The sequence below is a fragment of the Chionomys nivalis genome, chromosome 7 (assembly GCF_950005125.1).
Source record: "Chionomys nivalis chromosome 7, mChiNiv1.1, whole genome shotgun sequence".
Lineage (NCBI taxonomy): Eukaryota > Metazoa > Chordata > Mammalia > Rodentia > Cricetidae > Chionomys > Chionomys nivalis.
In genome coordinates, this window is record NC_080092.1 from 14,209,058 (window position 1) to 14,222,550 (window position 13,493).

The 13,493-nt window shown below is 49.9% G+C and overlaps 1 protein-coding gene across 3 annotated transcripts in view; it reads left to right on the plus strand.

Moving 5' to 3' along the window:
* Nucleotides 1-13,224, plus strand: part of Nprl3 (NPR3 like, GATOR1 complex subunit) — a 40,211-nt gene extending 26,987 nt beyond the window's left edge. For all 3 annotated transcript variants that reach the window (XM_057775153.1, XM_057775154.1, XM_057775155.1), the window contains 7 exons: nt 1,410-1,547; nt 3,593-3,749; nt 8,452-8,558; nt 8,937-9,066; nt 10,813-11,002; nt 11,662-11,854; nt 12,733-13,224. In XM_057775153.1, the coding sequence (XP_057631136.1) occupies nt 1,410-1,547; nt 3,593-3,749; nt 8,452-8,558; nt 8,937-9,066; nt 10,813-11,002; nt 11,662-11,854; nt 12,733-12,898 (1,081 nt within the window). In that variant the 3' untranslated portion in view covers nt 12,899-13,224. The remainder of the gene's footprint in view (nt 1-1,409; nt 1,548-3,592; nt 3,750-8,451; nt 8,559-8,936; nt 9,067-10,812; nt 11,003-11,661; nt 11,855-12,732) is intronic.
* The last annotated feature ends 269 nt before the right edge of the window (nt 13,225-13,493 follow it).

The window sequence follows — 13,493 nt, forward strand, 5'->3', positions numbered from 1 at the left end:
AATAAAGTCACAGGGACTTTCCTAAGCAGTTGCTTTTCTTCCTTTACGTCATTCAGCTAACTGCAGAAATGTGCTATCATGCTTCTTGCCCACATAGCATATAGACCTGAACAGATTCTGTTTAATAAGCACATGCTGTTGGTGCTTACACAAGGACTGTGTGGCTGAGCCATGGGGCGGGACTCCCCCTTTGCACAACCCGTTCCTCCTCCTGTGTGTGGTTCTTCCACATGTCCATAGTGGAGCCTGTTCTCAGCAAGGGTTTTCTGGGCAGACAGTTCTCCTGAAGACCATTCCCCCTCCTCTACTCATGAGTGCTGTGCTTTGTATGTATAGGGTGTGGGTGGTCAGGACAGCATTAGGTAGCAGACAGGCCATGAGCACATGGGTGCAGGGTGAGGGCTCAGAGTGAAGGTGGGACCAGGGAGTGCCTCATGGAGAATGTGGCTTCAGTTGAGACTGAAGTCATGAGAGAGCTACGAGTGCCAGGATCCTGAGAGTGGCTAGACTTGAGTGATGGGGCAGGAAATGAGAGCAGGAAGTGTGTACAGGACACAGGTCCTCTATGTTGGAAAACTTGGATGGTACTACCCAGGTAGAACCTGTGAGGAAAGTGGACTGGGTGCTGGTTGTCCGGGTAGCTCTGGTCTGGTATTACTGGGGAGGTCTGGATTTTGAATGTCTTTGTACGTAGAGCACATAGGATTTATTGATGGTTTGAGCTAGGGACATGTCCCATGCTGAGCTAGGGACAGTGCTGCCATGTTTGACCTGCACATGTGTGTCAGTCACTGAGGATGTGGAGTAAAGGTTTGCCGTGGTACATGCTGGGGCTGCATGGTCCCTTGTTTGTCTCTAACCTGCGTCACTCTCACCACCAGCAAGGGTCATGGAGGCAGGTGCTTTGTGCTTCTTACCATTAGTGTTCTGTGGAACTTGGCAGCTCCCCTCCTCTACCCATCTCTTCTCCTTGGAGATAGGTCCTTTCTTGTCCAACTGCCCAACTGTGCCTGGGTCATCTCAGAGAGGATGGGCTGGGGATGCCAGGTGTTTGTCTGCCATGGGCCCAGGCAGGCAGCCAATGGCTCTGCTACATTGAATTCCCAGGAGAGACAGAAGCACTTTCCTTTAGTCCTGACAGGCTGATTGGATTATATTCCAGGGAGGGAAGAAGGGAGAGGGAGGGAGGAAGAGACGGGGGCTCGTGTGTGTGTGTGTGTGTGTGTGTGTGTGTATTCTTAACATGTACTTAGGTATGTTGAGATCTTAAAAGATCCTCTCTTACCCCTGAGCTCTCCCTTATGTCTTCCTCTAGCCATCAGGGCAGCGTGTAAGGCCCGCATCTGTGAATGGGGTGCTGTTCTAGGGAATGCAGGTGGCTGCTGTACTAACGGTGCCACTCTTGACAGCCTCTGCACAACTGGTGTGGTGCGGCTTCACATTAACAGCTGGCTGGAAGTGAGCTTCTGTCTGCCCCACAAGATCCACTATGCAGCTTCAAGTCTGATCCCTCCTGAGGCTATTGAGCGGAGCCTGAAAGCCATCCGGTGAGAGCCAACCCCATCATGCCTTTCCTGGCAGCTGCTGCCTGCGACTTTACTAGTTACTTTGTTCCAGAAATTCCCTTCTTCCTGCCACAGAAGTTGGTAGGTAGGACTTTGCTGTTAGTAAAACCACATGATTTTATATTCAGTTCTGCCCAGAAATGACCCATCCCAGTTTTTTTTCTGGGCCCTCACAGCATAGTCTGGGTTAGTAGAACTGGCCAAGGGCCTCGCCCAGGCCTGCAGGGCAGCCTGGGTCTAAGCTAGGACTCTAGCAGATTGCCTTCATGGTACTATACACTCAGTAATGGTCAGCATTTCAGTCCGAAATCATGGGAACCCAGGTAGCTTCTTAGATTAATTGATTTCCTGCAAGGACAATCTGGAACATGAGCACTACAAAGAAGAAAAAGATGGAGAAAAATCTGGGCACATTCCTCAGCACTGGGAATGGTAGAAGCAGAGCATGCATTGCCCAGTCCGCCCACCCTCCCACATCTGTGCTGAAGTCAAATGGCCTTCTTTTTCACTGTGCATATTTGTGTAGTTCTGTTCATAGTTGGTGGATGTTTGGTTTTTCCTATTTTAGAAAGATCCCCCCCCCTTTTTTTTTGTGGTACTAATGATTGAACTTTTCACAAGCTAGGCAAGCACTTTACCACTACATGCATGCATACACATACATACATACAGACACACACACACACACACACATACACACATGTATTTCTCCCCTCATGAGACAGGGTCTCTCTGTCTTCCTGGCTGTACTGAATCTCACTATGTAGACCAGGCTGGCCTTGAATTCACAGAGATTTACTTGCTTCTGTCTCCCAGGTATTGGAATTAAAGACCTGTGAGCTCCTTCCTTCCTTCCTTCCTTCCTTCCTTCCTTCCTTCCTTCCTTCCTTCCTTCCTTCCTCCTCCTCTTCTTCTTCTTTTTTTTTTTTTTTTTTTTTGGTTTTTTGAGACAGGGTTTCTCTGTGTAACAGCCCTGGCTGTCCTGGAACTCGCTTTGTAGGCTGGACTCAGACTCACAGAGATCCTCCTCCTCTACCTCCTGAGTGCTGGGATTAAAGGTATGCACCACCACCAACTGGCTTTTTTTTTTTTTTTTTTTTTTTTCCGAGACAGGGTTTCTCTGTGGTTTTGGAGCCTGTCCTAGAACTAGCTCTTGTAGACCAGGTTGGCCTCGAACTCCCAGAGATCCACCTGCCTCTGCCTCCCGAATGCTAGGATTAAAGGTGTGCCACCACCACTGGCAGCTTTTTTTGTTTTGTTTTGTTTTGTTTTGTTTTTGTTTTTTTGTTTTAGTTTTTCGAGACAGGGTTTCTCTGTAGCTTTGGTGCCTGTCCTGGAACTAGCTCTTGTAGACCAGACTGGCCTCGAACTCCCAGAGATCCGCCTGCCTCTGCCTCCCGAGTGCTGGGATTAAAGGCGTGCGCCACCACCGCCCGGCGGCAGCTTTTTTTTTTTTAAATTTATTTTATATGCATTGATGTGAAGGTGTCAGAGCCCTGGAACTGGAGTTACAGACAGTTGTGAGCTGCCATGTGGGTACTGGGAATTGAACCCAGATCCTTTGGAAGAGCAGCCAGTGCTCTTAACTGCTGAGCCATCTCTCCAGCCCCCCTTTTTACTTTTTAATATTGTTTATTTATATATGTGTGTGTGTGTGCATGAGTATGTACACAAGTATAAGGTGGCAGAGACAGGCAGATCTCCTCAAAGGCTTGGTGGCTGACCTTTCTAGCCAAATTGGCAAGCTTCAGGTTCAATGAGAGGTCCTATCTCAAAGGATAAGGTAGAAAGCTGGGCATAGTACTTTTGTTCTAGTCTCCACCCCCACCCCAGGACAGCAGTAATCCTTGCAGATTTTGTAAAAGCTCCTGGACACATCACTGCTTTCTCTGATTTCTCCCTCAGCCTCTCCTGCCCATAGTTCAATGCCTATGAACTCTGACCATGCCTTAGTGTTCCAGGCATTTACCTGGTGGTCCAGGGCCTATGACCTTCATGTTCCGCTGACATGTACCTCTGTCCTTCAGCCCATACCATGCCTTGCTGCTACTCAGTGATGAGAAATCTCTGCTGGGTGAGCTTCCCATTGACTGCTCTCCAGCTCTGGTGCGGGTCATCAAGACCACATCTGCTGTGAAGAACCTGCAGCAGCTAGCCCAGGACGCTGATCTGGCCTTGCTGCAGGTATGCCGGGGACCTGGAGAAGTGGGAAGAGGCCTATGGGTACATTTAGGGAAGCAGCCTGCTTGCCATGCTGAATCTCCAGGGCCCTTGTCTAGCACACAAATAGATACTACATACATGACCTGCCACAGATCAGGCTAGTCTGGGTGGGAGGCCCGGGGTTCTGACTTCTGAGTCACACCTGGCTAGAGCTGTCTTGTGAGCATTGGCATGACTCCCTTCTCTGTTGAGCAGAGGTGAGACAAGCCATGAGACAAGGAGAGAGATGGTCCCAGCAAAGGCCTGGAGGACAGCTTGGGGAGGGGCAGCACATAGCTCAGGACAGTCGCAGTGACACATGCGCACGTGTGTGGGAAGTGAGAGCTTGGACCTGAGGTGCTAACTTGTCCTACTGTGTGTGCTTCTTTCCCTTCACATTTCCCCACCTTTTATTTATTTATTTTTAATAAAGTATGTCTTTAACAATGAGATGCAGAGATTCAGCCTTATTCTAGAGATCAGTTAAGTCCAGTCAGATATTCAGAGAAAGCCTTCCCTATAGGACTGAGAATTTGTTTAATTCACTCTCTGATCCTTGCAGGACTAGTATCTAAGTCCATTACTGGTCCACGTGTATCCCTTTTGTTCTGCTGCCCCCACTCCCTGTTTTGTTTCTCACTCAGTCCCAGACTCATCAGAATACCCTCATTCTCAAAGAGGCTGTGGGCAGAGCTGTAGAGACAACAAGAGAGAAACAACTGATGAGGTTGTCCTCAGAAATGTGCTCCACTTGCAGGGTAGCACTGTGTCCCAGATCACGTGCTGAATCCCACTCTGGGCTCAGAGGGGGGCCCTCAGCCTTGTCTGTGTTTCTGGCTGAAGTGTGATGGAGGAAAAGCATAGAAGAAGCCAATGTTCAGGGGCTTGGAGTGCTTACCAGGTTACCTATGCCAGGGCTGTAGGTGCCATCCAGGTGATCTAAGGCAGGACCGAGTGAAAGGGTGCCAAGATTCAGATCTGGTAGTGGTGTGCACCCTGTGGCCACCAGGGGGTAGCAAAGGCTCACCCGGGGACCTCTGTTTTCTCAAAGGCTAGACTTCTCGGTGGAATAAAGTGGCCACAGGTCTGAGGCAGGCCCTCTTGGATCCCTTTAGCTAGGCCTCCTAGCTCTGTGTGAGAAGTGAGTTGGCACCACAGGTAGTTTTCTTTTTATGGGCCTATTGGGTTACTTTTTTTCAAAATCCTTTCTATTCTCAGAATAAGTTCATCCCTTCTCTCTATCTCTGGCTCTCCCTGGGCTCTGTGAGAGCACTTAGCGTATCCTACCTTTGTATTTCACCTTGGCCTCCTAAGCTGGACAAGACCTGGCAAGGACCACATTCTGCTTCCCTCTGTAGCATCTAAGACTCAGAACTTTGAATATATTTATTGTTCTGAACCTCCACAGAGAGGGGTCGTGCTACTGTTATAAAGAGTTCAGGCTACACGGGTGATGGTGTATTTTCACTTCCTAGTCCCAGTTTGGATAGAGTCTGCTAGGACTAGCCCTGACCCTCACCATCACAGTCCTCTTTGATAAACCTTTGATGTCTCCTCCATTTCCTTGCCTGGGCCTTGTCTGGGATCAGGGAGGAGGGTGTTGTTTCCTTCCGTACCAACTCCCTGCTGAACCTGATATAAATAGAGTTCACTGCTGCTGTGCTTGTACAAAACCCTCTGAGTTCTAGCCCTGGTGGTTCTCCTCACCGTGCTCTGGGCTGCTCTTTCCTGTAGGTGTCCCTGTGAGTACAGTGGCCCCAGGGTGGTGCTGGACTTTTGGGGGAACATCTGCCTCCGGTGTGAATGTCACACATACTATAAGATCACTCTGATGGGCCTTGTGGTACACGTGTATAATTCTGGGGTGGGAGGACCTGAGTTCAAGGCTAGCCTGGGCTACAAAGGGAGACCCTGTCTCCAAAAAGCAAGACAAAACAATTAGAAAATCACTCATACCATATCAATCCAGAGAATGTTAACACTTTGGGAGTTTTGTCTTGATAAAATTACTAATAAGTAGGACTGGAGAGGTGGTTCACTGTGTTGTTCTTGCAGAGCACCTGAGCTGCATTCCTAGTGTCCAGATCAGGCAGCTTGACCAGAACTCTAGTTCCAGGGGATCTGAAGCCTTTGGTCTCTGAGGACACCTGAACATATACACACATATACATGTAATTAATACAAATGAAAAATTATTAAGTCATAAAAGTTCAAATATAACATAAATTACAGATCAGAAAGTCCCCACAATCCTCTATTCCAGAGATAAACACTGAAGATTCTGTCAGTATTTAAGTTGTTTGTTTGTTTGTTTGAATCAGCATCTTCCTATATAGCTCAGATTGGCCTAGAATTTAAGAGATTTGCCGGCCTCTGTCTCCTGAATGCTGAATTAAAGGCCCTTCCAGACTTGTAGTTTTGAGATAGGATGTCTTCTCTGTAGCCTTAGGTGGACTTTTTTGTTTTGTTTTGTTTTTTGGTTTTGGTGGGTTTTGATTGGTTTGTTTTAGAGACAAAGTTTCTCTGCATAGCCCTGGCTGTCCTGGAATTTGCTCATTAGAACCAGGCTGGCCTTGAACCCAGAGATTCGCCTGTCTCCCGAGTGCTGGGGTGAAAGGTGTGCACACCACTGTTTGGCCTGCCCAATGTATTTGCAAGCTGGTAATTTTCCTGCCCCAGCCTCTTGGGTGTGTCACCACACTCAGTTCTTCTCTTCAGGGTTTTTTGTTTGTTTGTTTTTTGAGACAGGGTTTCTCTGTGTAGCAGTCCTATTTCTCCTGGAACTCTCTTTGTTGACCAGGCTGGCCTTGAACTCACTGAGATCTGCCTGCCTTGGCCCCCCAAGTGCTGGGATTAAAGTCGTGCACCACCACCGCCTGGCCCTCTTCAGGTTTTTAATGTATACCCACGTGGTTTTTGGCAGTACTGGAGCCTGAATTTAGGGCCTCATGACTGATTAGGCAAGCACTCTACTTCTGAGCCTCAGATATCCTGCATATTAGATGTTTTTAACAGTAGCAGAATTACAGTTACGAAGTAGCAGTGAAATAATTTTATGGTTGAGGTCACCACAACATGAGGAACTGTATTAAAGGGTTGCAGTATTACGAAGGTTGGGACCCACTCATTTGCTTAGAGGTTTAAGAGTACTTTGTGTTCTTATAGAGGACCTGAATTTGGTTCTTAGCACCCAAGTTGGTCAGCTCACAGTCTCCTATAACTTTAACTCCAGGGAATCTTACAGCCTCTTCTGGCTTCTATAGGTACATTAACATGAACACACACACAAAATAAAAAATATTTTTAAGAAGGGACTTGAAGGAAAGTTGACTACAGAAGAGAAGGAGGTGATATAAGTAAGGGTAGAGATTGCCTTGATGAGGCTACAAGCCAAGGAATGCCAGCAGCTGGAATAGACAGATTGTTTGTTTGAACCCCCCAAGGGGGCACAGATTTACTGGCACCTTGGTTCCAGCCCTGTCATGCTGATTTTGGACTTTTAGTCCCCAAAATGGTATTCTGGCTGCCTAGTGGAGAATATTTTAGGGGCGGAGGGAGGATGGGAATGGCAGAAATAGAGAAAGTGGGCCTGGCTTTACCTGAGAGCTCATGTCAGTGGCACTTGGGGAAACAGTGCGGAAACAACCATCTCACTGTTTCCTCCATGTTTGAGCTGGTTGCTGGCAGATACCTGCCCTCAACAATATAACAGGCACTGTGTTCAGGCAGGAGAACTCACCACCCTGGGTCCATCTGCTGAAAGGATGGAGCGGGGTCTTCGTGATCTAGGTAGAATGTCATTGCTTGGATTTCACACGTTCTCTTGAAGGGCTGAGGTGCTGTGTTTTCAGGTCTGGCAGCCTCATGAAGTTAGTGTGTATTGGAGGCCACCCCTAGAAAGGATTTCTGGTGTCTGTATTTCCTGGTATATGAGAGCCTAGCAGGGCAGGATGGTCTCTGGGGAAAGCAAGGTGCACAGGAATGAGCTGGAACTTTGAGTATACTGGAGTGGATACAGTAAGAGACTCCATAATCATTACTTTAGAGAATGGTGCTGGAGTTCTAGTCGACATGGGAAAACTATGCCTCTGGGATCATCCATCCCAGATGGGCTGATCAGGTTCCCCAGCACTTCAGTGTCCCTGTGTTTATGTGCCAACTGCCTAGCAAAACAGTGGTACCAGGAGCTCTGCATACAGAACCAGTGCTGTAGCCAGTCTTTCTCTGTCCCACTTGCCAGTTTCCAAATAACCACACGGAGTCTTCTTATTAATTATGGAAGCTCGGCCTATAGCTTAGGCTTGTCCTACCAGCTCTTGTAACTTAAATTAACCCATTTCTATTCATCTCTGTGTTGCCACGTAACTCATGGCTTTACCTTTTGTCCTGCATGTCTTACTCCCTCTCCATCTGGCTGGTGACTCTCTTCTTCTTCCCAACATCCTCTTTGCCCCCCAAATCCTGCCTTGCTATTGACCATTCCCTTTTTTATTAAAGCAGTCAGAGTGACAGTTGTTCACAGTGTACAAAACAGTGCACAACACAGTGCTGGTGGTACTCACTGGCCCCGAGGCCGGGGTGGTACAGTGCTACTTTAGGTTGGAGGAGTTCCAGAGTGCATCCTTTCTAGGCGGGAAGACCATGGCATCCAAGTTCAGTCCTGCCATCTCCCCTTGGTTTGCAGGTCTTCCAGCTCGCAGCTCACCTGGTATACTGGGGCAAGGCGGTCATCATCTATCCACTGTGTGAGAACAACGTCTATGTCCTGTCTCCCAATGCCAGTGTATGCCTGTGAGTACCTTTGGCTGCCAACACCTAGAGTCTAGAGCTAGGAAGAGTCTAGCAGGACCTAGTGGTACCCCCAGTGACCAGGCACCAGAGGCTTTGAAGCCCCGAGGCCAGCTCTGACTGTATCCTGATGCTGCCAATGGCGTGCTTAGGTGTAGATAGATACCAGTCAGGTTTGCTGCTGCCCATGTTAAGGCTGTCTCTTCCTGGCTGAGATCAGAGGGGTTCTGTGGTTCTTAACACATCTTGAAGGACGATGCCTGCGACTCTGTCCATCCGAAGGCCTGCCAGGTCACCATACTTCATTCTGTTGTCATTATGCCCACCCAGACAGTTGCTGTGAGCATGAGACTGCACTGTGACCATGGTTGTTTGCCCTAGGTACTCCCCGCTGGCTGAGCAGTTCTCCCGCCAGTTCCCGTCCCATGACCTGCCATCCATCCTGGCTAAGTTTTCCTTGCCTGTTTCTTTGTCGGAGTTCAGGAGCCCTCTGGCTCCCCCTGCACAGGAGGTGAGTCACTAGAGCCCCTATGTGGCTGATGAGGTGGCCCTTGACTCAAAGGCCCTTAGCACTGTTGACCTTGGGCTTGGTTTGGGGGACTTGCTGGTGAATACTGCAGGCTTCCTGTGGTCCATGGAGCCACCATGGGTATCCTCAGGTCCGTGACTGGCTTAAGTTTGCTGGAAGAGCATTGGCTTTTCCTTGTGCTACCCCTGGACAAGGGGCTTCTCATAGATGGACGCTGCAGACGGCTTTTTCACTAAGTCTAGGCCCTGCTTTCCCTTCTTCTGGGGGCTTAGGAACCATGGGATCTTGGTGTGGAATCCTAGGTCTCCGGGCCTGTAGTCCTTTCCCTAAGACCTACAGTACATCAGGCTGGGACTGTGTCTTGCCTGGCTGGCCTGGGTCAGGGCAGGGCTGGTGGTTGGAGGCTGGCTGTAGAGGGTGCTTCTGAAGGTGCAGTGTGCTGCAGGTCAGTCACTTTTCACAGCCCCATGCTCAAGAGATGGGGAGATGGTGACTTGGAGCAGAGAGGCTTTGCCCCTCCCCTCTATTAAGTGCTTTGAGCTTTCGGAGGGGACCCAGGGGAGAGGACAGGTGTCTGAAACAAGCTGGGTGATCTCCATGCTTTATCTTCAGTAGATGCCAGATACACTGGGCAGAATCAGTCCTTACAGTCAAATACTTCCCCTTCTCAGATTGTGAATGGAAATAAGATCCTGGGTTTTCAGCTCATTTACATGCTGAGTGTGCCAGAGTTTAAAGCTGCCTTTCACAGAGCCCTTGGTTTCCAGGAACTGAGCCAGGAGGATGAAAGATACACTTTACATCTGTACCTCCCTTCTCTCCCCCAGGCAGTTCTTGGGGGAGGGTCTGGCAGTGCTCCCATCCCAGCAGAAACTTCCCAGTTGTCTGGATAACGGCTGATCTTCCATGCTGAGCAGCTGCTTTAGGTCTTTTTGGGGGCTGGGATGGAGCTGCTTGGTTTGCCATATCCCAGGGAATACTGTCTAATGCTTGCAAAGCTTTTGTGTTTTAGTTTTTACATGTTTTCAATAGCTTGAATTCCAATAAAATTTCATTTGGTTTTGACCATGGTAACCCAGCCCCATTCCATGAGTGACCTCCTGAGCAGCAGCTCTTCTGGGCCTCCCAAAGATGAGTGCCCTGGTACTGTCTGCACACACTATGCAGCTTGGTGTCTGTGCCTGAGGATGCTTTTCCATGGTGCTGGGTACTGCCTGGCCAGTGCTCACAAGGCCTGAATGTGCCTTATCAAGGAAGAGCCAGCCATTGGCTGCACGCCGGAGCAGTAGGTCCCCTTTCCATTTCCTCTGGAAACATCTCTGTTCTCGGAGCAGACTTTCAGGAAAAGCCAAGGACTCATAGGGCAGTTGCTTCTCTGAACAGTGTGTGGGCTTGCCTAGCAGTGAACTGTCTAATGGCAGCAGGTCTCAGTGGGCTGCAGTGAGGGAGGTAAGAACAGACCTTGCTGTAAGGAGAAGGGAGGGAGCCCAGGCATGTGATGGGAGCTAGTGCTAGTGTGGTCTGGGAATTCTTCTGGCCCATTGCTTCCCCTGGGCTGAGCTGACCTTGCAGAGCTTCCCAGCAGCCGAGGGTCCCTTCTTCCAAACAGGAGGCCTTCATACTTAGGTACTGGGGCTGTTCAGGGCCCCAGCTCTCTCATCCCCCAGGAACAGGATCAAGAGTGGAGTAAACGAACCAGCCCACATTGTCTACCCTGCTCACCCACAGACCCAGCTCATCCAGATGGTGGTGTGGATGCTACAGCGCCGGCTCCTCATCCAGCTGCACACCTATGTTTGTCTGATGGCCTCACCCAGTGAAGAGGAGCCCCGACTGCGAGAGGATGATGTCCCCTTCACTGCCCGAGTTGGTGGCCGCAGCCTCAGCACGCCAAATGCCCTAAGCTTTGGCTCCCCAAGTAGGATCCCCATCCAGGACACCTGTCTGGTAGTGGGGGGCTGGGAGACTTTGGTGATGGCATCCAGGAAGCCTGGGCACTGCTGGAGTAAGAGATGTCTTTACATGTCTGTATACTCACCTGTCTCTGTCCCTGCCTGTGGAGACCTCTTCCTCCTGCCTCCCCTGGGTCTGAGGGGAAGGCTCCACCCTCAAGCGGCTGGCTGTAGTTGGGGCAGCCTTTGCCCACTGAAGCACAGCTGGACTCCCCTACTCCAGCCGGTGCTCAGAGCAGGGCCTCATACTGTCAACACAGGGACCACAGCTGTCTGTTGTTGGGTCCATGTGAACTCTGTCGAGTGCTTCATCCCCATGTTGGCTGAGGTGGGACATGATACCCAGGCCTGCTTTAGGGGATAGTGGGCATGCAGCATTCTTCTCTATTCTGGGCCCTTGAAGCTGTTCCTATGGGGCAGCTCCTTGTGTTCCAGGTTAGCCACATAAAAGGCAGACTACACACTTAGGAGGTAGGGTGGCAGTGAGTTCTTGCATGAAGGTACACGGTACAGTTGGGCACCAGAAGGGGAGTGTGGCAGTGACCTCAGGATCTGGATGCCGTCAGTGCCTTCAATGCTCCCCATCTTGGCATAATTGACATCAATTGGCTGTTTCAACCCACAGCCAGCAGTGATGACATGACCCTTACCAGCCCCAGTATGGACAACTCCAGTGCAGAGCTGCTCCCCAGTGGGGACTCGCCACTGAACAAGAGGATGACAGAGAACCTGCTGGCTAGCCTCTCAGAGCATGAGCGGGCTGCCATCCTTAACGTGCCTGCGGCCCAAAACCCCGAAGACCTCCGCATGTTTGCCAGGTAGGGAGCAGGCGACTGAGTGGGACATGGTATAGGAACGCTGGTATCCTTGACTACCACAGCTCATGGTGGGTCTCCGCCTAGGATTGTTGTGTGAAGGGCAGGAGCTATTGTCCAGGTGTGGGGATGCAGACTCTGGCCAAGCCCCTAGGTCTAGTGGGCAGCTTCCTCAGAACTTCTGGATGTACCTTGTCACTGCTTGAGAGGCAGCTACTCTCAAGTTCTGACCCGCTTGGGGCTTGGCACGAATATGTCCTAATTCTTGGCCCTGGGGAAAACTTAAGTAGCTATTTATTTATTTATTTATTTATTATGTATACAATATTCTGTCTGTGTGTATGCCTGAAGCCCAGAAGAGGGCACCAGACCTCTTTACAGATGGTTGTGAGCTACCATGTGGTTGCTGGGAATTGAACTCAGGACCTTTGGAAGAGCAGGCAATGCTCTTAACCACTGAGCCATCTCTCCAGCCCCAAAACTTAAGTAGCTTAATGTCTGCCATGTCCATCCTGACTTAGTTGTGGTAAGGGCATGGTGTTATGACAGAGGTCAGGTTGTCATGTTCAGTGTTGAAGAATCACACTGCAGACTGTTGGAGGACCATTTACAACTCTTCCAAGTGCTGATCCAGGCCTGACCTGTTCCTTGGAACAGACTGAACCCAGTGTCACAGGAGAATAAAGAAGCCTTTAGCACTTCTCCCTTCATCAGGTGCACAGCCGCGCTGCTTTGTGGACTCCCTTCAGGCCCACCGCCTTCACAAGCCACCACACAGCTCTTCACAAGCTTGCAGGCAGCTTACAGATCCACCCATCAATGACTTTTGGAGTCCTTACCCCTTGTCTTGGGCTAGACTCATGCCACCCTCTCTCTTCCAGGCTCCTTCACTACTTTCGTGGCCGTCACCATCTGGAGGAGATCATGTACAATGAGAACACACGGCGTTCCCAGCTGCTCACACTCTTTGACAAGTTCCGCAGTGTGCTGGTGGTGACCACCCATGAGGACCCTGTCATTGCTGTCTTCCAAGCACTGCTCACATGAGCCCAGGCAGCATGCCCAGTGGGAATGGGAACTAGCCTACTCCCTGCCCAGGGCTCCTGACTGGCCTTAGGAGGATGGGTAACTCTAGTCTGGCAGAACCGGTTCTTGTTCCAGCTGTCCATCTGGTCAGAAGTAGCTATGGGGCAACCACTGCTGGACTTTCTTTTTTTTTTTGAGACCTCACATGTGCTAGGTAGCCAAGGATGACTTTGAACTCCTGATCTTCTTGCCTCTGTCCCCATATGCTAGGATTACAGGCATGTGCCACCAACGTTACTTTAAAAAATATGTTTATTTATTTTTATTTATGGTTTTGTATGTGTGGGTCCCCAGAGGTCAAAAGAAAGCATACCCTGGAGCTCGAGTTACAGAGGTTGTGAGCCCCGGGTGTGGAGCTGAGAACGGAACTCTAGAAGAGCGGGAAGCTTTTAACCATTGCCATCTCTTAAGTCTGGTCCTTACAGCATCTTAACATTGCTGAGCTGGAGAAGGTTTCCCAGGATGTGTCTCTGAAGTCCAAGTCCTTCACACATACACACACACAGGTTGTGTCTTTCCGACCCCTTTCCCAACCTGCCCCTTCTGCAGCCATCCT